Source organism: Pelodiscus sinensis, chromosome 1 (genome assembly GCF_049634645.1).
Source record: "Pelodiscus sinensis isolate JC-2024 chromosome 1, ASM4963464v1, whole genome shotgun sequence".
Taxonomy (NCBI): Eukaryota; Metazoa; Chordata; order Testudines; family Trionychidae; genus Pelodiscus; species Pelodiscus sinensis.
The window spans coordinates 291335145-291360794 of NC_134711.1; the positions used below are offsets into that span (position 1 = coordinate 291335145).

At 43.4% G+C, this 25650-nt stretch overlaps 1 protein-coding gene across 2 annotated transcripts in view; it reads left to right on the forward strand.

Moving 5' to 3' along the window:
• The first annotated feature begins 322 nt into the window (after positions 1-322).
• WDFY2 (WD repeat and FYVE domain containing 2) overlaps positions 323-25650 on the forward strand; it is a 112340-nt gene continuing 87012 nt past the window's right edge. Inside the window, exon 1 of one of the 2 annotated variants that reach the window (XM_075919094.1) lies at positions 323-769. In XM_075919094.1, coding sequence (XP_075775209.1) covers positions 375-769 — 395 coding nt within the window. In that variant the 5' untranslated portion in view covers positions 323-374. The remainder of the gene's footprint in view (positions 770-25650) is intronic. The other variant, XM_014574504.2, reaches the window with a different exon arrangement.

The window sequence follows — 25650 nt, forward strand, 5'->3', positions numbered from 1 at the left end:
CTGCTCCCCGCGCGGGGCGCGCCAATGGAGGGAGGGGGGGGCGGCAACACCCCCACGCCCAAGGCAGCTGCTGCGGCGCTGCAACAGCGGCTCCACCCAGCCCCAGAGGCGGAGACAAGGGGCGCGGCGGCCGTGGAACATGCCCTGGGCTCCCCTCTCCCGCACATCAGGATGGTTCAGCCCCGCGCCGCCCGGGAGCCGTGGCTGGCAGACTGCGGGCATAGCGGCACCTTTACTGCCCCATCTCACTGCGCAGCCGCAAAAAAAGCCGTCGGGACACGCAGAGGTGCCGGCCACCTCGACCGTCCTGCGCAGGCGCCCAAGACAACCCGCTTGCTCTCCCAGCCCCCCTCCCCCGTTCCCGACTTGTGAGCATGCGCAGCGGCCTTGCCGGCTTGCCGCGCGGAGGGAGGGGGCGGGGCTCTCGGAAGTGCCGCTGGCACATTGGCCCGGCGGGGCGGGGCTGGTGTCGTTGCAGGGGCGGGGCTGCCGCGCCAGCTGCTGTTTTGGTTCCTGGTTCTGTGGGATTCCACGGGGCGCGAGCCGCAGAGCCCCTCCCCCTGCTCTTGCTGCAGGCCGGCACCGCCTCCCTCCCTCCCTCCCTCGCTCGCTGCAGGCAGCCGGCGCTGCCCATGGCCGCTGAGATCCAGCCCCAGGCGCTGACCCGCAAGCCCGTGCTGCTCAGCAAGGTGGAGGGCTCCCAGGATGTGGTGAGCATGGCCGCGATCGTGCCCAAGGAGGACGGGGTCATCAGCGTCTCCGAGGACAGGTACTGGCCGGGGGAGGCGGGCCCCTCGGTGCCGGGAGTCGCTAGGGAGCGTGCGTGGCTCGGCGGGGATGCTGCGGGCGTGTTGCGGGCTGGCTGCACTGGTCTGCTGTGCGCTAATGCTGGGGCGGGGATTGCCCCGCGTGCATCGATCCTGCCCTGGGGCTAGCAGGGCGCTCCCCTCCCTTCCCCTCCGTGCCGGGCTGGTCCGTGTCTTGCACGAGGAGGCACGGACGTGCGGCTGGGGCAGAGCACACGCTGCGCAGATGAAATATTGATCAGGCCTATTCGGTGTGCAGGGCACAGCGCTCGCTCTGCAGCGGAGCTCGCCGTGTCGTGTTCTCCCCGTTGCATCTGTGCTTGCATGAGTCAGGCTACGCAGACAGAAGCCAGGCTCCCTTGTGGCTGATGCCTAGTCACAACCCATCCCGTATCTTAACTTTTGTATCAGGTACTTTAAGGGTTTTGTGCTCACACATCTTAAAAGGATCTGTCCTGAAAACTAAAGTGAGTTTTCCCTCATAACACGCCCGTGTTACCGTAGTCCAGAAGTGGTATGCACTTCAAGGTATGACCCTTTATCATAAAATGACCTGGAGGATTTCACAAATGATGCACCTTGAGAAATCATGTCAGTAATATTTACAGAAGCCCAAGCTGGGTTTTTTTCAGGCCAAAGTTGTACTTTTTTTTTAGGAGGCTTTTAAAACAACAGACCTTGCCTGTGTTTGATGTAACTTGCTAAGAAGGAGCTGTTAAATGTTTGTAGCAATTTGTCACTCAAACTACTGTAGTCTCATTCAATTTCTGTTAATATTGTCACTTCAAAAACCAGCATTTAGAAATGTCAAACTCAAAGTTGGTAACAGTGAGCAACAAATTGTAGCACTCAATAACCGTTTGTGCATTTTAGTCTTATTTTCAGTTAAGTAAAACTGCTAGATTGGGGAATCAACCACCCTTTGGCCTTCGATATAAGCAGTTTATATTACTCTTTAAACTGGTTTGAAAAATTCCATATTAAATACACTGATTAATCACATACAGCTTTTGACAAATCCATGTGAGGTCTATTTTACACTGGACAGAAGATGCCAGTGTTGCTAACTAAAACACTACTTTTAGTTTTTACCTAACAAAACATTTCAGTCTAGTTTTCTTTAATAACATATCTAAGTATACGAGAACAGTCGAGTATCTAGTATTGTAAATCTGGTAAAGTGTCTTGTTTCTTTTATAATTTTTAGTAGTTTTACTCCACAATATAAAAGTCATCCAATGATGCTTTTTTCTTTTCTGAAACAGTTCAAATTTTATTTAATTTATTGGCATTTCCCCTTACATCTAGAGTGGTTTCATTCTGTGAACTCTATAGGAATGCTTTCACTTCTAATAAAAATTGCCCTAGGATCCTAACTGGAATCCATAATATAATCATTCTATAATGTAGTTTTATCATCATTCAAGCAAAAGTGACTGACTTATTTGCCCCTAACAGGATGTTTAAAGAAATGTATCCCCTTTTTTTTCAGTGTACCGGAAAAAATCTAAGTCCTACTGTAAGTTAATTTCTGGTTAGCCCTCTGATGAGTGAACTATGCAAAATCTCATTTAAGTTAATCTGTGCAGTGGGTGCCAATAAATCGTAGTGTATATTATGGAAAGAACACACTTATGCTTCTAAGATGCAGAGATATACAGTGGAATTGATAGTAACTGAAAATGTGAAATCTATTTTTTAAAAGTGATTATGACCAAATTTTGCTATGTGAGACACTGAGTAAAGCATGAGTGTAATGGGAGTTGGCTCATAGTGAGGAGCTGGATTGATGTACTTGATGTTTTGAGGTGTTTGAGAAGTGTTTTCTTACATTGTTTACGTCAATAGAATGAATGTACTTGTTGTTTTTCCCCTTAGAGAAAGAATTGTTTATTGCACTACTTTTGACAAGGTACAAAATCCTCTAATTTTGAGGTGCCAGAATAATAGCATGTATTGCACTGTAAGTCAATGTTTCTGCACTCCACTACAAGCTTATTTGAATAGAGACTCTCTCAATGGAGTGAAAATCTGGAGAGTATCACTAAGGAACACGGTACTTCAGAATCTCCTGGTATGATGATTAATCTGCCTGATGGTAAAACTAGTTAAGTGTTTCTTTTGCTATTTACTGTTAGATGTTTGAAGTGCTGTTGGGGGATCTAGCAAAGCTAGAGGCACTTTGCTTGGGCATTCTGGAAACCTCTTCACCCTGCTAGTTGATGGTTTCTTTTATTAACCTTATTTAATTCATTATTTTAGGTAAAAATGGATTTATGCACGTGGATGTTAATTTCTGGGTTAATAGCTGAAGTAGGGATATTAGTAGCTAATTGTTTACTTTATAATAGGGTTGTGAAAGACTAGTCGACTATTGATAAGCAAATGCTTATTGGATAGTTGACACGCTAGTAAGGATGTTAAATACCAGTTAATTTACTAGTTGAGTAGTCGATGGAATTTCCATCGACTGGTCGACAGGCATCCACGTGGAGCCCAGAGTCAGTGGGACTTTTCGCTGGCCCCAGACTGCACGCGGTGTGCCAGCTTTGAAATGTACAAGAGTCCCCAGTGAGGGCTCTTGTGCATTTCGAAGCGGCAGTGCCTGCCCTGCTGACCCCGGGCTCCATGTGGCGCTACTGCTTTGAAATGCCACGTGGAGCCGGGGTCAGCTCAAGACTCCCCAGCTGACCCCAGGCTCTGGGCAGCATTTCCAAGGAACCCAGGACTGTTGCTACACTTCAGAGACGGAGGTGCCCTTATTGACTAATCGAATAGTTATGCAAATTGCATCAACTATTCAATTAGCTGATTAATCTAAATTTAACATCCCTAGCTGGAGTGCCAGCATGGGCTCCCCAGTGCAGTGGGGATCCCTAAGCCTTGGGAGCCAGATTCAGGCAAGTCGGAGGCCAGATGCGGCCCCCGAGCCTGAAATTTCCTACCCCTGGTTTAAGTGACTATGCTAACATCCCTAGCGGCTTACACTCTTCAGTTATGTAATTGCTTTTAGCGATAGTTGGAAATTATAAAAAACTTCCTTGTAATCAATGAGGAGAGTTCATGCCTGTTTCCTAACTTATAGAAGGAAGGTATTGTTTTGGCTGAGGTGGGACCTGTTATGTATAGAGCTCTGCATATTTGAGGATATCTGACTTATATCTGTAGTTATGGACATCAGTGGACCATGTTTGTGGATTGCAGATTGAATGTGGATAGAATTTTTTTTATCTCTATAGGGCTCTAATTACATATATCAGTTGTATGTGGGAAACTCTAGAATTTATTAATCAGCTTCAATCTTGGAAGGACTTGTATCCAATATTTGGAATTAGGAATTTTTTCATGAAGGCTAGCAAGTAGTCAAGTAGCTCTTTGATTATTCCTAACCTCCACAGTGTTAAAGTTTGGCTTTAAGGTGGGTGTGTATTTTGCATCATCTGGCTCTTCATTTCATAAACTATTTACAACAGGGGTTTTGATGTCTTTCTGTATTGTGTGCAATGCCCAGACTCCTGCGTTGGTTCACTGCTTTGTAAACTTCTAAGGATCATTTTAAACAATAACTAACAATACCATCATGAATGATGCAATATGAGAACCTGAACAGCATGTACTTTGTGTAACAACAACATTCTTAAAGTTTATCTTTAAAGTTCTTGAAATTTTTGGTTTTATTTTGGAAAAACTTGTAATCTGATGACCTCTGTACTCTGCAAAACTGGTTTCTGAATTCTGATCATAAAGTGGAAGTATGGAGATTAGACACTCTAAAAGATATTTAGGTTTAGCATAGCCCCTGAAATGTTTGAGTTGATGCTTATCATGGCATAGGATATTGAGCAATGGTACAATATATTATATGGATTGACATAGGAACAAATAATTGTTTAACATTTTATTTGGACTCATTGCTGTAGAAGTGAGTATATGTGTTCAGGCTGGTGAAAGCTAAAACTTATCTGAGAAAGTTTAAATCTGATAAAGTTCTGAGAACAAGATTATAAGATTTCCTCCCTACTGCCCTGCCTACTAACAAACTACTGGAGCTGACTGGTAGCACTTGAATGGCAATACATAGAATTGTGTATCATGTGTGACTTTGTTTTGAAAGTGTGCCAAAGCTTTTACACTTAAGACAACTTTTTGGAGTTTATTTGTCTTACATTTCCACTGCACGCATATTGGCCAAATTCTTACAGGTGCTTAGCATTCCTACATCCCATTGACTTGACAGGAAATCAAAGTGGATAGTATTTAACTTTTTTAAACAATAAAAATTTTTTCCCCTTTACATTTTTTTAACAACCCATTTAAATTGACAGCTAATATTCTGGCCTAAACTTAATATCTATTAAAATAATTATAAAAAATATTAAGCAGTACATGTTGGATGCCATATTTTAAAGAAAGTCAGATCACTGAGCTCATGGTAAGCACTTGGACCTACAGTTTGATGAGGTGCTAATCCAGCTTTTGACAGCAGTAGTCTTTTCTGTAGGTGAGAGAATATTTTCTTTTTAGTTTTCTTTTTTGTGGGTTCATCTAGTTAATAGTTCAAAGTTAAGAAACCAATGAGGGTTGAAAAAGCAGAAAAGTGTGTTCTCCTTTTCCAGTTTATGAATAAAAACAGCTGAGAGGATGAGATTTGCTAGTTCTGATGTGTATTTGATCACTATGCTCTTCAGAAATCAGTTGAATTTTCTAAGCACAACTTTTGTGGTTGTTGAATAAATCCATTCGTTTTAAATGCAGAAGATGTTTTGGAACCATTTATAATAAATGGATTTCTTATATCTAGCCATTTTATTTAACAAAACAATTTTTAAAAGCTGTTTTTAATGCTTTAATTGATTTTGAATTTCTATCCCATAGTTTAAATAGGTGAAGATCCCTGAGAGTTTGCATTCTGAGTTCATATTGTCCTCTTTATTCATTCCACATCCAATGAACTGTAAAATTAACTTGCACAACAGCATCAGAAGTGCAATTTGAGGTTTTAAAATTTAGGTTGGCATAGTTTGTCTTAGCACATCTATCTGTAGACTGTCTTCTGGGCATTTTTGCCATACAAATTCTCCAACAGAATCACTGACTAAGGGTTTTGAGCTATAGAAGGAATTTTAGATTTTTACATGTTAGTTGTATTGCTCAATATGGTTGTAGGGAAAGCACACTTTTCAGGGTAGTTCTTAACTCTCTTGTGAAATACACTGTAAGGCCGTGGTCACCAACAGGTCGATCGTGATCAACTGGTCAATCGTGAGGCCTCGACCAGTCGATCGCGAGTCGTCCTGTCCGCACCACCCCCATTTCCCTCCCACCCCCGAGAAGCCCTACTACCTACCTCCAGTGAAAATGGAGGTAGTGTAGGCTTTCCGGGGATGGACAGAAGTCTCGCATCTTAGCGCCACTTCCGGTGCTTCCGGAAGTAGTGCTAGCTGCTCTGCTGGGTGTACTGCGGGAGGGAGCATCGGCTCCCTGCACCGCATGGGAGGGGTGAGTCAGCCCCAGGGGAGGCGCGCGTGTGGGGTTTCCCTGTGCCGGGGGAGGGGGGGGGTTGGCCCCGGGGCAGGCGTGCGCTGGTTTCCCTCTGGGGGTGGGGGAATCCTGGGAGGAGGCAGATACAGGGGACTCTCTGCCTCCACTGGCACCCCACTCCCTAGCTACAGAACTCTGTCCCCACTCCCTGAATTCTATTCCCACTCCCGTGTCCCCAGCCACAGAAGTCTGTCCCCACTGCCCTGTCCCAGCTGCAGAAACCTGTCCCCACTGGCGCACTGTCCCCTGCTGCAGCACCCTGTTCCCTCTCCCCTGCCCGCAGCCGCAGAACTGTCCCCACAAAATGTATAATTATAAATGCTTCATTTTAGATTTAAATAGCATGAATAAGAAACAGACCATTTATTTCATAACTATAAACACCTGATTTTAATTTTATACATTGCATAATTTAAAAATAAACTGTTTTTCAGAGTGTGTAAGTAAGGGCTGGAGGTAGCAAATGATGGACAGGAGGAGAATAGAAAGGGGCAGGGCTTCAAGAAAGGGGCGGGGCGGAAGATTTTCGCCTGTTCGGAGATTTAAAAAGGGATCTTTGGTCTCCAACCTTTTTACACCACTGCTGTAAGGTATAGAAATTGGGCCATTCAGCTATTAAATACTCAGAAGAAACTCTAGTTCCTTGTAGGGACGTAACCAACTAGTCATCAATAGGGTAAGCATAAGCTTATCGGACAGTTGAGTAGTGACTCGACTAATTGCTTTCCCCTCCTTGCTGCCTCTGATGGACTTAAAAGCCAGTTCCCTTGAGCACCATCCAGGTGCTGGGACCAGGTGCGAGCCGGGACAACTTATTCCCAGCTTGCTTTGATCTCCCCTGCTGCACTTCAGCCTTTTAAATGTAGTAAGAGCCTGCAGGTAATACATTTGAAATGCAGAGGCACAGCGGGGTTAGCTTCTGGGGCCGGGAGCTAACCCCGCTGCAGCTCCACAGTTTCCCTTGCTTATTGACTAGTCAATGGAAATTCCACCAACTAGTCAATTTTTATTTTAAATCCTACCTAGGAAGTATTTTTAGGAAGAGGTGAAAATTCTGTGATCTGAATGCAGCACCCCAAAGAGAGGATGTGGTGGAGTGCGATACTGTGTAGCTTAGTTCCTGAATCCATGAGTACAGTGGGGGTGTTAGTCTCAAGATAGTTGATCATGGGTTCACTGTAGAAGTTGAGGGACTGTGTCATCAGTGCAAGATCTGAGTGTGTTGGCAATGGGTGTTTGAATGTGGAATGTCTACCCTAGAAAACTTCGTATGCATTCTCAAACATAGTTGACTGCAGAAGTAGTTGTTACTTAAACAGTACCATAGCTGTGGATACTACTTTAAACAGTGCCATAGTTGTGGACAAATAGGAAGAGTCCAGAGAAAAGCAACAAATATTCAAGAAATGTGACCTATGAGGAAATGTTAACAAATGGGATGTGTTTAATATTGAGAAAAGAAAACTGAGGAAGGACCTGATAATCTTCAAATACATAAGGGCTTGTTCAAAATAGGGATGTTAAATATCGGTTAATTGAATAGTCGAGTAACTGCATGAATTCTTATCTGTTAGTCGACGATTCTAAAGTTCCCAGGTGCAGCCAGTGCACTCTGGCTTTGCTCCTAAGGAGCCCCCTGTCACTCCGCACAGCTGCCTCTGTGTCAGCTCTGAGCCTCTAACTGAGTGGGGCTAATTAATCACCTGTGAAGCTCTGCTGCCGTGCTTCTCAGAGGGAACACTGTCTGCGAGGGGAGCCAGTTTAAAAACCAGCTCCCCTTGTGGACTGGCTGTCTGTCACCCTGTACTGCTGCTGCTTCTAATAAAGAGGCAGCAGTGCAGGTTGTCAACAGCCCCTTTTCAGGGGGCGGTCTGAGCTCCCAGACTCTGCGCAAGCCGGAACTGAGCTGGGCTGCCTGGCTGCGAATACAATTTAAATGCAGAACTGCAACAGAGGTAGATCCCGGACCCATCACAAGCCAGGACTGCGCCAGGCTGCTGGCCAGCCTGCTAAAAAATGTACTGGCAAGGGTGGGGGATGGAAATGCACGTAGTCTATAGCATTAACCTGTAAGTTTTTGCTTATTGATTAATCAACTACATTTCTACATCCTTAGTACAAAAAGGATGGTTATCAGTTGTTCTGCATGCACAGTGGAATGTGGTAAGAAGCAAGTGGCATAGCTGGCAGCAATAATGTTCAAATACATGCTATAAGATGCCTTCTAGCTAAAAGGATAATTAAACTCTGGGATAGGCTGTGCAATCCGCATCAGTAGAGGTTTTTTAAGAACAAGTTAGACAAGTCAAGGAAAGTCTAGATTTGCATGGTCCTACTCGGATCCAGTCCCTTGTGCTGATGACTTCATTGGTCTTTTCCAGCCCTCCATTTAAATGTTTGTATGAAAATGGGAAACAATGTATAAGTCATCCCTGGATGTGAGAAGGGACTATGGAGAAATTAGGGTTACAGTTACAGGTGTGAGTTAATGAGATACTTATTATTATGGACATAATTGTTTCATTTGGGATTTTTAAGCTTATTGATAAATTAGAACATGGTGAAAAGTATCAGGGGGTAGCTGTAGTAGTATGTATCTGCACAAACAATGAGGATTCTGTGGCACTTTAAAGACTAAGATTTATTTGAGCATGATCTTTTGTGGGCAAAGACCCACTTTGTTGGCTGTGTTGAGGTGGAAATTACAGAAGCAGGCATTAATATACTAGCACATAAAAAGAAGGGAGTTAACTTATGAAGTGGAGGACTAGTACTAACTAGCCCAATTCAGTCAGGATGAATCTGACCCACTCCAAACAGTTGACGAGATGTCAATACCAAGAGAGAGAATTGTTTTTGTAGTGAGCCAGTCATTTCTAATCTCTATTCAAACCCATATTAATAATGTCAAGTTTGCAAATGAATTGCAGCTCTGTGGTTTCTCTTAAAGTCTGTTTTTGAAGTGTTCTTGTTGAGGATGGCAGCTTAAATCCCTGGTTTAAAGGTGAGTAATTAACTACCTGATGACGCAACTAGGCTTAACTACTCTATCAGAGGCAGCAGCATGGGGGGAGGGCCGAGGAGACTGCTGTGAACCAGCTTCTGCCCACAATGGGCCCATGCTGGCCACAAGCAGAAGATGTTCCAGCAGCAGCTCCATCTGTGTCCGCCTGACTCTTACTACTTTTAAACTGCAGAGCTACAACATGGGCAGCTCCCAGACCTGGCGTGAGCTGGGATTGAGTGCCTTTTCCTATTGATAAACATTCTATCGAAATCACAATTAGTTAAATACCCACTTCTTAACATCCCTCTCTTAATTCTGTTACTGAGCTTACAAAGAGATTGAAACATTCTACCATTTTTTGTATGTTACTGATCTTGATGTCTGATTTGTATCCGTTTATTCTTTTGCGTAGAGACTGTCTGGTTTGGCAAATGTATATGGCAGAGGGGCATTGCTGTTAGTACTGTTACAGGTTAGGGGTATAATAAATCTATCTGATCATTAAGAATGACCTTTTCCATTGCTGCGACAAGGATACCTTGCATCTTATTCTTTACTATCAAAAAGGGGCTCTATGCTGAAAACTAGCCTTTTACAACATCTAAAATGGAATTTAGAAATTATGAATTGTGCCTGTATACATTTCCCATTGTGCTCAAATATTCTATATGTTTCTGTAGCTACAAAGAAGACTATTAGACTCGCTGATTCAAGGTCTCTCTCCTTGAAGAGCAAGAATTTGTCTAGTAATTCCCAAGTTTCTGTGGTTCCCTTGCTTTAGGAATTAGGAGTAATATTTCTTTTGCTGAAACAGCTTTTGCTGCTATTAGGTAAGAATCAATATTCTTCACTCTTGCTAGATGATTCTGCCATGTGACAGAAAGATGGGATAGCTCTATGATTAAGCAATCCACTCCCATGGTGGAGGGAGGCCACTGTAATTGTAGCAATATGATTCTATAAGGAGAAACAGTTGCATAACCTAGGGACTGTAAAGTACAGCCCTTAAGTACAGGGAAGTGAATCTGACTTCATACACAATAAATCCTTTCTCTTCTCTCTCTCTCTTTCTCTTTCTCTCTCATTTAATAGAACACTCAGTAAATTAATGGGAACTGATTTATCTATCCTGCTCTAAGATGATGCTCCCAGCCTGTAAATAATCTTACTGGATTTCTGCAGGGATTTTAGCTCAGTTTGTCTGACTATTTAATGTAACCTATCAGCTTCATGTTCTAATTGTTTGGTTTTGATTATTTTAAGCAAAAAGTGGAAGCAATTAAAGACTGGGTTAATTTGTTCACATTTCTGGCAGCTTGACATGTTGACCTATTTTTTTAAAATGGTCGAGCACATTGAGTCTGATCAGCCAATAATGGCGAGGTCACTCTGATGGTACCTGCAGAGATACAGATTCATGCTATTCTCCATTATCCATAGAAGCTGGATGGGAGGGGGAAAATATTGCAGAGCATTAACTTGAATATGCGTGTATCCTATTTCCCAGAGAACCTGGTTTGAGCCCCCCCCCCCCCCCCCTCCTGCATTTCTTCCTCTTGAGGTGAGTTCTTTACTTGAGTGTTCTGTGGTCACTTGACATTTTGGATGAGTATGTGGTCCCCCAGTTGTCAGGAAATCTCCTGGAAACTTTCACCATGTTCCATATTCCAAAAGCTGTAAACCAGAGTACAGCATAAAGAGGCTAAAACTACAAAAGTCAGCTATTTTTAAAAAGGACTGCTTCTCAAATTAACTTCATTCGTATTCCCCTTTTGCTGTCACTTAAAATAAATGCTGCTTTTCTTTGTAAAAGCTTAGGCTATGTCTACACTACACAGATTTTAGCAATAAGTCCATGTTGACACAGCCTAGTCAGACTAACTTTCTGATTCTTTTTGCATAACACAGTATTGCATCATTGGGCTTAGAAAAAAATATTTGCGCAGTATTTGTGTAACTTAGAGAATTTCTTCCTTGGACTGTCGTTAACATGTACCAGTAGGGAAACATTTCACTTGTTGTTTGGTTTCATAAAAGCTTTTTATAGATCCAAATATTAGGTCAATTTATGTCTGATTGTGTTCCTTAAAACTCTTGAGTAAACTATTTGAGTACTTGGGAAAAAAATCTTAAGTGAAACAGAGGTCAAAAGTAGTCTGTTTTGGGGAGGGTAGAACACAATTGCACAATGAAATAATATAAATAGTGTGTTAACTTGCTTGGATTAATATGTAGAGATAAACATCTTCAGTTCTTTAAACCCCACATTAATACCCTGTAAGGATTTCTTGATTGCTTGCATGACATTATATAGAAAGAAGAAATTTTGTAGTGGGTAAAAGACTAGAGACTAATAATTTTAGATGAAGGTTATTGTGCATGAGTCCATGCACCTCCTAGCTGGTGAAAGCCAGCTGAGTACTATGCCTATTACTAATTTAAGCAGTTAATGCCTCCTTCAGAGAAGCAAACGTCTATTTAAAAAAGCCATCGATCATTCAGTCCTGGAAAAAAAATGCCCCAAAGCCCTGTCCAGCTACTCTCGTATTGGAAACATCCTATTCCTAGGCAAAATAATTGAGCAAGTACACCAAGCTTCATCACATGGCAGCCAACATTCTGGGGCTTGAGGGATCAGACTTCCTCACAGATACATGTCTAGAGGGTCTACAACACCAAGGTGTTCTTGCCTGTTTCCATGGCCATAACTTCACGGTTGTGCTTCTGGACCTTTGCAGCCCTTCTGTCAGTATAAATCACATAGTATTACTCATAAGCTTTACCTGACACAGCAGGAGGACGTAGTCTAGCACAAGTGACTCCACATTCCCCAACAGCAGAGCTCAGGGATTGGTGACGGGCAGCTTCTCCTCCTCTTGAAAGGCCTTTACTTGTGGGATCCCACAGGGATCTTCTCTGGAGAGAAGCCAATGGTTCATCTCCCAATAATATGTTGACACTGTTTCTAGGTGATATAGATATACAATTGTTTTCTGCTGATGTAACCACTATCTCTACGCCAACAAAAACATCATTTCTTAAATGGAGAACAACTAAGCTGTTGCTTTGAAGAACTAACAGACCCTGTTTCCATCTTCTTTGGAAGGCACACAACTTGCAATTCATTTGCCAATGTGCAAAGCTTCATGGTACTACCTGACTCCTCACTAAGCTTGAGTGACTAGGTAGCATCAGTTTCCCAAAATCCTTTCTTTCACTTCCAGATTAAGAAACTAGATGCCATCCTCTGGGACAAAGACTTAGCCACAGCGATCCATACATTTGTCATTTCCAGGCAGGATTATCGTAACTGGTTTTCACACTGACCTTCAGATAAAACCAGACACCTACTCCAGCTGTTATAGGATGTTCCTGTCTTTCTCTTTCTCTGTTTTAAGCCATCATTAGCACTGCTTACCTGTGCTCAAGTCCTTCCACTGGCTACCCACCTGCTTCTGATGCTAGTTTAAGGCTTTGGTCTGACTTTTCAAAGCAATTAATGGATCGATACCCAGCTACATTAAATGTTGAATATTAATCTGTGAGTAACAAAGAGAGCTGTATACTTATAGACTCATAGACTTTAAGGTCAGAAGGGACCATTATGTTCATCTAGTCTGACCCCCTGCACAGTGCAGGCCATAGAATCTCACCCACCCCTCCCAGAATAATCCTCTCACCTATATCTCAGATATTGAAGCCTTCAAATACTTTGAAGACCCCAAGATGCAGAGAATCCTCTAGCTGTGATCTGTACCCTATGCTACAGAGGAAGGTGGAAAAACCTCCAGGGCCTCTGCCAATCTGAGACAAAGTAGACTGTAAATTTCCAGGATGAGTTGCTGAAGGTAAAGAACATGCGGTCAAGGTGATTTGGCTATAGAACAAACTCTTGAAGATCAAGTGAAGCTAGAGACTATCTGAGAGAGATTCTACAAAATCTCCCTCTTCAAAAAGGCTTTTCAACCATAAAAATAACACTTCTTTTTCTCCCTAAAACACTAACCGACTTACAAAACCCCTGAAACAATGCAACCTTAAAAAATGAGGGAAAGAAATTCTTAACATCCAATACAAACTGTCTTTCTTCCCCAATGTGGGAGAATTCTAGAAGCTCCATGAAACCCACTAGTGACTTCTAGGCATGTTAGATATCAGGTTATTGAACAGTCGTGTAAACACATCAAAACTTTGTGGTTACATGACTTTTCGATAGTCCCCCGGGGTGGGGCTGGCAGCCAGTGCACTACCGGCCCCACTTCTGAGGAGGCCCTGTTACCTCACGTTGCTATTTCTGTATCTGAGGCAGCAGCGTGGGGTGGTAGACAGGCGCCAGTCTGAGGGGAGTCACTTGAGAGAACCAGATCCCCTTGCAGACTGGCCACCTGTTGTTCCACACTGCTGCCTTTGATATAGAGGTATCAGTGCAGGGTGGCAGGAGGCCCTATCCATGGGGGTTCTTCACTGCCAAAGCCTTTCAGTGTGGTGAAGAAACTGTCTCCACCTGTCAGAGCACAATAGCAGTGAGAAGCACTGGGACACCATATCCCTAAAAATGGCTGTAGATGCAGTTGAGGGTTCAGGCATGTAGGACACTCTGCTGTACTGTACTTGCCTAAGGTGTGCCTCACTGTCTGTCTGTGCTGCTCTTTATACCTGTGTTAGCTGGGCATGCGGTTTCTATATTTTATACACCACCATAGATAGATTGCATCACAAGGTTGCACTGTCTCCATAAGAGGCAGAAGCAAGTGTGCCAGCGATGGAGCAGCTGACCCATAGTGGGTTTGAGAGGGGACCAGTATCCCAGACTGAGGAGACTACGTCAGTCAGGCCTAAAGTCACTCAGGAAAGGATTGCAAGGAACCGACGCTGCCTGCTGCAGAGAGCAGAAAGTTCTGCAGGTCCTCCTGTGGGAACAGGATCATAGGCTTGAAGCCAGAAGGGCTGGGTAGTGGGAGGACAAGATTTGGGAGCAAGAGCAAAGGCCAAAGGTATGCCTGTGGCCACTGTCCTATACAAGGGTCAAGGACCTTGGAAAGACCCAAGAAGGTTGAGAGACTTTTATTATGCCCAGGGAAGATGGACATTTTTTGCATTATTGCGTTGGTGGTTTGAAAATTTCAGTGGGGACTCTGGGTGTGAGTCTGAGAACTCACTAGTCTGAGGGGCAACTGGGGTGAATGAAGACCTGCAGTCTCACAAGGCAGTGGAGCTTGAATGTTTATTTTAAGTTTTCAATTTATTATGAATTCCTCCATGACATGATGTGACATTAATTCAGTCTCATGGTTCAAGAACTATTCTTGAATTGTGAGAAGGGGAACAAAAGGTTGTCCAAGATGGTTATCCTATGACAGACGGATACAAGATAAAGAAACTTGTGTTCTTGGCATTATTACAGAGGAACTGAAAAATGGAAGTAGAGTCAGCTCAAACTTATACCTGAAAAGCCCCAAGTAAACCACCTTCCTTTATCTTCCTCCACTATCAGTTTCCGCCATTATTTTAGTTTTCTGCTGGTGAGTCCACCTGGTGTGTCATGCTGATGGATTTAAAGTTTTCCCTCTATTGTTCTGCTTAATGTTTCTAGAAGACCTTTTTTTCAGGTGGTGTCCTCATTACCACTTGGTTTGGAAATCATGTCGGGAGCATCCTTAAAGCAGTTTAAATGTGTTCATTGTCTTCATTTTACCATATTGGATGCTTATATTCATTTTCTGCTTTAATTAAAAGAATGTCTAATGTTTCAAGAAACTTTTTTTCCAGTAGACACTGGAAGACTAGGCATTTACTTCGAAACAAGTTGATATCTTGATCAGTTTCTGTTGTAGATTTCCATAACTCTGCATCAGAATAAGAAAGTTGTTTATTGCTTTTTATATATATTGTTTGATATCTTGCAATGTGTCCCTATCATTGCACATCTCATTCCTTGGTAGGTAAAATGACTGACTTCTTTTAGTGTGTTTCTTCATCTACTCTAATGATTACTTTTGGAATATTGATAACCATTTTGTCTTCCCCTTGTTGATGAACAAATCAACTTGATTTGTAGTATTTACCAAAAACAGGGTCTTTCTTTCCATTTGAACTGAGCAGGACAATGTCAGCAGCAAAACTGAATCCATCCAATTCTGCTTTCTTACTTGTCCATTCAATTCTTCAGTGGCCTTCTGCAGTTACTTCATTGACTTTTCTGAGGAATACAGCTAATCTTAAAGGATATAGAATTAAGTATGCTTGTCAGTATAATGTGTGTGTTGTATTTGTGGCAGGATGATTAACATCAGTTACCATCTGCCCCTAAAAACCCAGAAGTTATTACATTTCGGACTCCATGTAGTCTGGACAGGTGTAATGGGACTGGTACAATCAATACTGAATAAGCTGCTTTTGTTTGTAATGTGTATAACATTCCACATCAACAATAGTTTATCCTGTATTTATTTTGCTAGTCTTATTATGCCTATCTGGACTATATAGAATCTGATATGTGCTGGTAACTTCTGTTTTCTTAGGGGTATGTGGTAATTAGTGATCATCCCTCTACAAAAGGAATGTCACTTTAATCTCACATGCCTTCTTTTCATGATGGTTCTATGTTTTAGCATCTGTTTCTTATTCATACAAGCTCTGCCACATAATTGTTTTTGTTTTTTCTCTTATTGTGTTTTATTTCAGGCTTACATTCTTTTTTACCAGTCTGAGTATACATAGTTAGCTATATGTGCAAGAAGGATGAACTGAAAGGGTTTGGGGATACTTTTCTTTGAATAAGACTGACTGGGAGGGGAAAAGAAGTGTAAGTAACTTGGTTTTCTGGCTTGTTACAATTTTGTTTAATGCTTGTTTGTTATGAAAAGTCTGGTCTTGGTTCAGCTGTTTGGGGTTTTGCTATTGACTTAATTGTGAGCCTGCTCAGACGTGTTCTTTCTGAAGTGACTTGCTTTTAAACTTCAGCTGTACACAAGTAAAAATTGGTTTTCATTGGTTTCTGTATCAAGATTGCCAACTCCACCTCCCACTTCTGGCTGAGGCAGAAGTGTAAAAGTGCTAAACATTAGCCTAAGTCTGCTTCTAGTGATTAGTGAGATTTTTATCAGTGTATTTTTGTTGTACACTGTGGCTGTGTCTACACTTTCAGTGCTAAAACTTTAGTCATGCAGGGTGTGAAAAAACATCCCTGTGAGGGATAAAGATTTTAGCTCTAACGCACTAGTATAGACATGCTAGTATAGCTGCATTCCTCAGTGATAAAGCTATCTCCCCCCGCCCCCCAACCTCATTCGGGGTGGCTTTTTAAAATCTCTGGGAGAATTCTCCCCCGATGATAAAGTATAACTATGCTGCTTGTGTCATAGTGCTGCAGTGGCCATGCTGTACTGTGTGCAGCATAGAAGACACATCCCGAGTGACTACTTAGCCCCATGTACGCAAAGCCCTTGTTCAAAAGTAAGGTCTTAATTATTGAAAACAATGAAATGCTACAGAAAGACGTCACCCAGCCAAAATCATCCCTGGTTTAACTGCGGAATAATTTGAGCCAAGAACCTAGAGCAGTCAGAGTAATATGACTGTCCTTTCTTAGAATAGATACTAGGAAATTTGGAACAGTGACAAGGAATATCTTGAGAGTTGTGTGTATTTCAAAGTATTGAGAAGACTCGTTTCTACCATAGCTTTGTAACGTGTCTCCCCCCCCCCCCCCCAACCTGTTTTTCATTCTGTAATATAGGGTCATCCTTCTGCCTTACTCCTTGCACAAATGAAAATTATGCTTTGTCTCCACTGCATCAAATCTAAGGAAAGCAAAAGTTTAACCGGCGCAATGATTGAGACAGAACAACAAACATGGCCAAATGCAGAACAAAACCATAATTCCTGTAGGGATGCCAGTTGTCCAGAAATAATGTGAAAATGTACTTCATAGAGGATTTACCTGTTATTGCTCAGGTCCCTAACTGAAATAATTTTTGTCTTTTGTTCACTTAACTCATTGCTCTGGGGTGGGGCTGAGGATGAGGAGCTTACTATATGGGCTGCCCCGTGGAAAGAGGACAACCCTAGCCCTCTCTCCCGTAACAGCACGTAACAGCAGCTTGGGGCCAGATGAGAAGTGCCTGTCCATGGTTGATGCTGCAGTGGGCGCTGCTGGGAGAGAGGTGCATGTCCCCTGGCAGGGGGAGGGACACACACAGACACGCTCTGTCTCTGTCTCTCTGAAATATATAGTAGGTAGTTGTCACTTTCTCCACCCCTGCCCTCCGCTGCCTAAATGGAGCTATAACTGTCCTGGCCCCCATCTCTGGCCCCTTGCTCCGTCTCCTCTGTGGTCATTATACAGAATAACTGTCCCTACTAGCAGACCCCCACCCTTTCCTTTTTATGAGAAACAGTCAAATTCCAGGCATATCCCATTGTCCTGGCACAACCACGCCTTTACCTTCTTTTATGGTAAGAGGAACTGCATATCAAATTTAGTGGTCCTAGCTCTTACAGTTTAGGAAGAATTATTGAACAAACAGACTTACAAGACAGATGGACATACAGACACACAAACCCCCCCTAAGTTTTGCTGCTAATTTGTTTTTTTGGCCCCGGTCAGTTCCTTTTTTGGCTCAACAGGTTTTGCTGCTATGGGGGTGAGGCGTAAGGGTTTCTCAGAAATCAAAAAGGGGGCGTGATGTTTAAAAGTTTGGGAACCACTGGACTAAGGGGTCAGCTACCAGAGACTGCAGCTTGTTTTTCTCTTTTTTTCTCTCAAGCATTTTTGGGGCCACTCTGGGGGTGGGTTCAAGTGTTCACCCCTGGTTTTAGGGATAAAAAATCACTTGATGGTGGTAGCTTGTTTGTTTATTTCTCTGAGCCAGGGAATCTTTGATTCTGGGAAGTTTTGGAAACCAGTGTGTGTAGAGGCAAGGTTTTTAAGCACATTTGCCGGTGCTCACCTTCTGCACTCGGGATGCCAGAGTGGGGAACAGCACTGACAGGGACCATTCAAAGTGGAGTAGTCCATTGTCATGTCTGCTGTCATAGGATGAAAAGAAAGAGTTAATAGGATCCAGGTGTTGAAATAAACCATCAATACAATATCTCTGTTTAGTCCATAACTTTTGTTGCCTGTGTAAAAGATTTAAGACAACTTGGAATCTTTTTTTCTACCAACCTTATTATCTACTATATATTTGAGGGAGTGTCTGTGTCCAAGAACTCCTCCTAATCAGAAAGATAGGAACATCAAATTTGGTAGACAGCTTCCTCTTATCATAACTAAAGCAAGGCAAGGGTCTGGTTGTGCCGGCACATTGGGATGTACCTGGAATGGGGTTGCATCTCTTAACCATTCTGCCTCTCTTCTGTATGGTTTTATCAGGTGAAAGGGGCTGGGTACATCTCCCCTAGTCCCTGCCCTGCATCCAGGACTGCTTCTGTCCCGATCTTGCCTCCCACCTACCAGGTGCCCTTTTGAGAGGGTGGGGGGAGAGCCCCCATCCGCAGATTCTTATGGGGACATTGCTAGCTGCTCCTTTCTCAGAGCGAGGTGAAAGTGCACATAGTTTGTTTCATTCCTCAGTCTGGCTCAGGAAATGCAGGGGGCAGATTAACCTGGATCTGCCCCAGCTGGGGGACATGCACCTCTCCCTTTGCTGTGCCTGCTGGAGCTGCAGTGGCCATGGACAGGTGCTTCTCACATGGCCCCAAGCTGCTATGTTGAGAGGACTGGGGTAGTCCTCTCTCGTTGGGGCAAACTGCATATTGTACCCCTTGTCCCCAGCCCCACCCCAGAGCAATGATTTAAATAAAGTATGTACACTTTCATTCTAGTTTGCCAAAAAAAAAAAACCCAAAAATTAATTGACCCAGGCAACACCAGGTAAACCTTATAGTTATTTCATGTTAAGTTATCTAATTTTTGGTGTGTGTGTGTGTGTGTGTGTGTGTGTGTGTACACTAACTCAGTCACTAAGCTAGTCTGCTGCTATTATAATTACCTCCAATCCCATCAATCTTTGTCTTACAATAAGACCACAATTGGATGCAGCTTTTCAGAATGGATAGGACACTCAGTTTTTTCCAACATTTTAAAATCTAAATGTACCTTAGTGCATAAAGAGGACAAAGCTATGAGGGCGAACACCATTTTCAACAACTGAAATTATTTCCTTGTTAGGTTTTGAATACAGAAGGGTAAAATGACAAAGGCCTGAAAAAGCCTATTTTAAACAAAGAAGTGTCAAAGACAAAAGAAAGTGAAAAGCTGAGATGTCAACAAAGGATACTGCCTCTGCGCTGGTGCGGTACCCTCCGAGCTGCTGCCCACTCTCCGAGCAGTGCTATGTGAAGTGCTTGTTCTGCCCTGTGCTCAATACCCACTCCATCTCCAGCACAAACAGAATCCTCATAACCCTGCCTTGGTGAGCTGGAAATCAAGCAGAAAATGTGCACACAAAATAATGAAGAGGTCACTCATTTGCTATCCACCCCCCTTCCTCCTGCGCACCGCTCCCCCCACAAACATTAATCCCTTCCCACCAAACCATTTCTAGAATCCAATACCTGTAATCACAACTGATCTTCTAATGGGATTGGTTATGTGATTGACTGCATAGGTAGGGGGTCCACTCTTGCAAGCACTGTGGCTATATGATACAGGAGAATCTCTGGGTTACAAACCCTGTTGTTACAAACTGATCTGTCAGTCACATGCACCTCATTTGGAATTGGAGGTATGTCGTCAGTCAGCCGCAGCAGACATATGCATATTAAAGTGCAGGGGGGGTCAAGGGAGGACTATTAGAAGCAGCAATGGAGGGAGGTTCTGTGGCTACCAGGAGACTTACAGATTGTGTGTTCTACTGTGGGAGCCCACTGTGGTATGATTTTTTTTATGTTACTAACTCCTATCTAAGACATAAGAACTAGTCAGCCAATTAGGATCGAGATTCCCAGTATTCAGTGATTTTTCATTAAAGGCTTTGTTGTTTGAGACACAGTTATAGCGCCATAGATCAAGCACTTGATGCCCTTCCATGAAAGTGTTTTTTCCTTCAAAACATTCCATACAACTTAAATCTCTCAGTAGTCCCTCAGCCTATGCTCCTCCTACAAAATAAAAAGTGCTTGTGGCACAACAAATCAAATTGAGATATAGCTAGGCTGATTTAATGTTGACCTAACCCCTGGTGTAAACGCGGCTAGGTTAGGGAAAGAATATTTTGGTTGCCCTAGCCACTGCCTCTCAGAAAGGTGGTGTAATATTGACAGAAAAAGCACTGACACTACAGTGCTGTAGCAGCATGTTCAGCTTTTTGTTCAGCGATTGCATGAATTAAGGATGCATTTACTGCTCCCTGGATAAGCCCTTGAGGATCCATTTGTGGAATGGTTGGGTCAGTATATTCTCAGGCACTATAGCTGGCTCACATTTGTCTTCTACAATAGCAATCATGAGGATTCTTGTGTAGAGACTGAAATAAGTCATTTTTTCCCTTTAGCATTTAGGATGATAATTCAGTCTCCCCCCCCCCCCCCCCCCCAGTCAAATGGAACTTTTTTTACCTTTAGTAACAAACTTGCTGCACTGATTGTCTGCTTTAACGAATACAGACTTTTTTTTTAATAAAAGAACTATCAAGTGCATGTGCCCAACAATGTATTTCACATTTACTTGTATAGCTAGATGTAATTTGCTCATTAGAGTTGGAAAAGACTTGATTCTAGTCTTTCTCTCTGGAGTGCTTCAGTAAAAATTTTTATGCCTAAAACTCTAATGCAGAAAAATGTAAAAATGGAAATAAATAACAAAGCATAATCTTACTGTATATTTTAGAAATGTGCCTCTATCTATCCATTTGTTTATGAACTCTTCCTAAATGGTAAGAGCTAGATACGCAGTTTTCTCTTCTCATAACTTAAAGTAAGGTCAGGGTTTGATTGTGTCAGTATAATGGCATGTGCCTGGAATTCGATCTTCTCATAAAACGAAAAGGGAGGTTTCTAGTAGGAGGGAATTATAATGTAGAATGACCACAAGGGGGCAGCAAGGGGCCAGAGATAAGAACTGGAACAGCTATAACCCCATTGGGCTAGCAGGGGACAGGCGTGTAGAAAGGACAGCTATATACTACATATTTCAGAGAGTTTGTGTGAGACATGCACCCCCCCCCCCCCTTGGCTGTGCCTGCTGGAGCTGCAGCAGCCATGGACAGGTGCTTGTCTCCTGGCCCCAAGCTGCTGCAGTGAGGAGAGGGCTGGGATTGTCCTCTCTCCCTGGGGCAGCCTGCAAACTCAACCCCTCATCCCCAGTTCCACCCCAGAGCAATGATTTAAATGAAGGAAAAACAAAATGTTTAAGTTAAGGACCCAAACAACACTGGGTAAATTTTCTGTTATAAAGTTATATTAAAATAAACTGGGGCTTCTAATCTGTGGGAAGCTAATCTCTTGACCCTGGTAATTGGACCAAATTTGGTATACCTTCTTTTCTTTAGTGACTTAGCTGTCACTATTGGCAGGGTGATCTATGTCTCTCCTCATGCACTTCCCCCTTTTCCCCTGCCACCCTCCAAAAACTTGTACAGTAAAACTCCAATTGTCCGGCATCCAGTGGTCCGGCACTTCCGATAGTCCAGCACCAACTGGAACCCAGAAGTGCTCTGGCCAGCCGGACAATTGGAGCTGCTGGCGGTACCAACCCGGCAGCACCCCAGCTGCTCTGCTCCGCCGCTTGTCAGTTTCAGCAGCGGCAGCAGTGGACTTGGGGAAGTGGCAGAGCAGAGCAGCTGAGGTGCTGCCGGGTGCTGAGCAGCGGGGTTAGGGGTGGCACTGTGGGACCCACCTGGCAGCACCCCAGCTGCTCTACTCTGCCACTTCCCCAAGTCTGCCGCTGCTGAAACTGACAAGCGGTGGAGCAGAGCAGCTGGGTGCTGCTGGGTTGGTCCTGCAGCGCCGTCCCTCACCCCCCTGCTTGGTGATAACTACTGCAGTCTGGGAGGTGGGGAGCCCGCTTCCCTCCCGGAAACTCTCAGCATCATGGGGCTTCCCCCGCCTTCCTGTAAAACGGCGGAGGGTTTGCCCCTTGCTGCACCGTTCCCTGCCCACCCCCTGGACACAGTGCAGGTCCCAGCAAACCCGTCACAGCCCCCTGCCAGAGTACCTCCCGATACTCCGTCATATCCGATAATCCAGCACCACCTAGGTCCCAAAGGTGCTGGATTATCGGAAGTCTACTGTATAAGAAGCAACCCTGTTGTTCTGTGTCAAATGCCACAAGCCATGAAGACTTCAATTCAGTTTTTCCCAACGGATTAATTCAAGAGCCAGTTGAAATATAAAGAACACCCCTTATATCCAACCTCCTTTCCCCACATTTCATGTCCTCCCATTCTCAACAGATACTATGAGCTGTTTTTATGGACAAGGAATTTCTACTCTAGAAGGTGCTTCCTAACTGTGCTGTACTTGAATTAGTGTTTAAAATCTGATGCCAGCTGGGCTCAGCATTTTAATTACAATCTGCCTCTAGTAACTACTGCCAACCTATCGTTTCAACAGACTGTGAAGTAGCAAGATGATTGCATAGGTAGAAGAAAGCTCTTCTCCCGCTCCCCATTCAGTCACTGCCCACAATGAGTGTAGAATGAATGAATGAAGGTTGCAAGCCTCTATCAAGTAATACAGTCCTATATTTAAACTTTGCAAAATGCATCACTCCCACTTCACACAATCCATTGTGAACAGAAGGTCTCAACTCTGACAAAGATCCTCCAAGTAGCTCCTTGAGTAACCTTGTGTTCTCAGCCTTTATAATAAAATAATTGAAGTCATCCTGTTTGTTGGTCTTTTTTTCATCAGACGTTTTGGAGACATTAAAATGTCATGTAGGGAAAATTGTATCTTGGCTAAGAAATAAGAGGTATAATAGCAACCTGATTACAATTACAGATGACTTGGTATATTTACACATCAGCCAATGTGCATCTCAAAGAATTGTATAATGGATAATGTACTTTGCATCTTTGCTTAATACACTGAGGCAATAGTTCAAGCCAACTGTGTAGTACAAGGCATAAAACGGAATTCATCAAATGCCAGCACTTCATACAAATTCTACAAGGCATTTATTGTAATACTCATTCATCGTCTTTATATATTCTTTTAATATATTGGTTCTGAGTTAACCTGTTTGTCCAGAACTAGCTGGGTACAATCCAGCTTGCTTACATGGTAGGTCTCTTGGGTTATTGATACCATCTTACTCCATTCTAGTATGAATTGCCCTAATATGGAAAAATAATCAAGCTAAAACAGAAATATTAAAAACAATCATTTTAAAAGTGTCTCAGCTTGAATTTCTGGCTTTGGATCTATCTGAAATACGAAAACTAAGGCCTTGTCTGCACTAAACCTTCCTGTTGATATACCCCACTCAACTTCAGCTATTCAAATAGTGTAGCTGAGGTCAGCATACCATGGTGTCTTCCACAGGTTATGGCTGGTGGGGACTGCTCTCCCATCAACTCCAGCCAGTCCTTTGTCCTGATGAAGTACCAGAGATGTGAAAAATCCAAGCAGATATGATAGACTACTAGTGGATCAATCACTGCAGCATCAATCCACTGCATAGTGGAGGCAAGGCCTAAAAATAGCCATAGCTAGGTTAAACAAGAAAAAGAGACTGTTAGGACAATTGCTTGCAAGGAAGTAAATGTGGATTGAAGACTTGTTTAAGATAGTTCAAAAGTGTATTACAGTAAAATTCCATTGGTCCGGCATCCAATGCTCCAGCACTCCTGATGGTCCGGCACCATCAGGAACCTGGAAGTGCTCTGGCTGCCGGACAATTGGAGCTGCTCTGCGCCCGGCTTCCCCAATTCAGCTGCTGCTGAAACTGACCAGCAGCTGAATCGGGAAAGCTGGGGGCAGAGCAGCTGGGGTGCTGCTGGGTTGGTCCTGTAGTGCTGCCCCTCGGGGCTACGGGACCAACCCAGTTGCTCTGCCCCAGGCGTCCCCGATTCAGCCGCTGCTGAAACTGATCAGCGGCTGATTCCAGGAAGCCCGGGGCAGAGCAGCTCTGCCTCTGGCTTTCGGGAGTCAGCCACTGATCAGTTTCAGCAGTGGCTGACTTGGGGATGCGTGGGGCAGAGCAGCTGGGGTGCTGCCGGGTTGGTCTCACAGCGCTGAAGGGCGGCACTACCGGACCAACCTGGCAGCACCCCAGCTGCTCTGCCCCAGGCTTCAGCAGCAGCTGAATCGGAGATGCCTGGGGCAGAGCCGGACTATCAGAAGGGGGTTATGAGAGGTCTGGGGTTGCATCTCCCCACCCCACCCCAGATCCCTCATAGCCCCTCCTTCCGATAGTCCGGCATATCTGATAATCCAGCACCCCTGGGTCCTAAAGGTGCCGGATTATCGGAAGTTTACAGTACTAAGATCACTTGGTAAGTGAGGTGCAAAAAACCAATGCGTTTTTAATACATCTAAATGCATGCATGTAGGTCATACTTACAGAGTGGGAGACTCTATCCTGAGAAGCAGTGATTCTTAAAGATTGGTCAGCAGATTATTCACCACAAATATGTGTCCCACTGATCAGTGGGATATTGTGACCAAAAGGGCAAATGGGATCCTTTGGAGGCAGAAACAAGAGAGTGTTGAGTAAGAGTAGAGAAGTTGAATTATCTCTATTTGGCACTGGTGCAATTGCTGTTGGAATATTGCATCCAGTTCTGCTGTCCATAATTGAAGATGTTGATGAATTGGAGAAGGCTCAGAGAAAAGCCATGAGAATGACTAAAGGATTAGAGAACATGCTTTATCTTTGCAGACTCAGAGCTTAACCTCCTCTTTGTTAAGATAAAGCAATTAAGAGGTGACCTGATTATCCCTGTAAGTACCTAAATATTTGTTCCTTATATAATAATAGACTCTTCAGTCGAGCCAAGAAAGGTATAACATATTCCAGTGACTAGAAGTTGAAGTTAGACAAATACATAATGAAAATAAGGAGAGAATAATTAACCAAGCAATCACTGATCATTTAAATCAAGATGTAAGGAATTTGAAGGAACTCATATATGAAAGTGCCAAACCGCTAGATTCGGTATGTAACGTATTGCCTAAATTGGTCTTTTTGCTAAATGGCTGCAGGGTAGCTTATGTGAGGCAGTTTTTCTGTTCTCTTTTGTTTTTAAAGAGGCAATTACAGGTTGATAAGCCTAACTTCAGTACCAGGCAAATTGAATGCTTGAAACTATAGTACAGAATATAATTCTCAGACATGAACATAATACG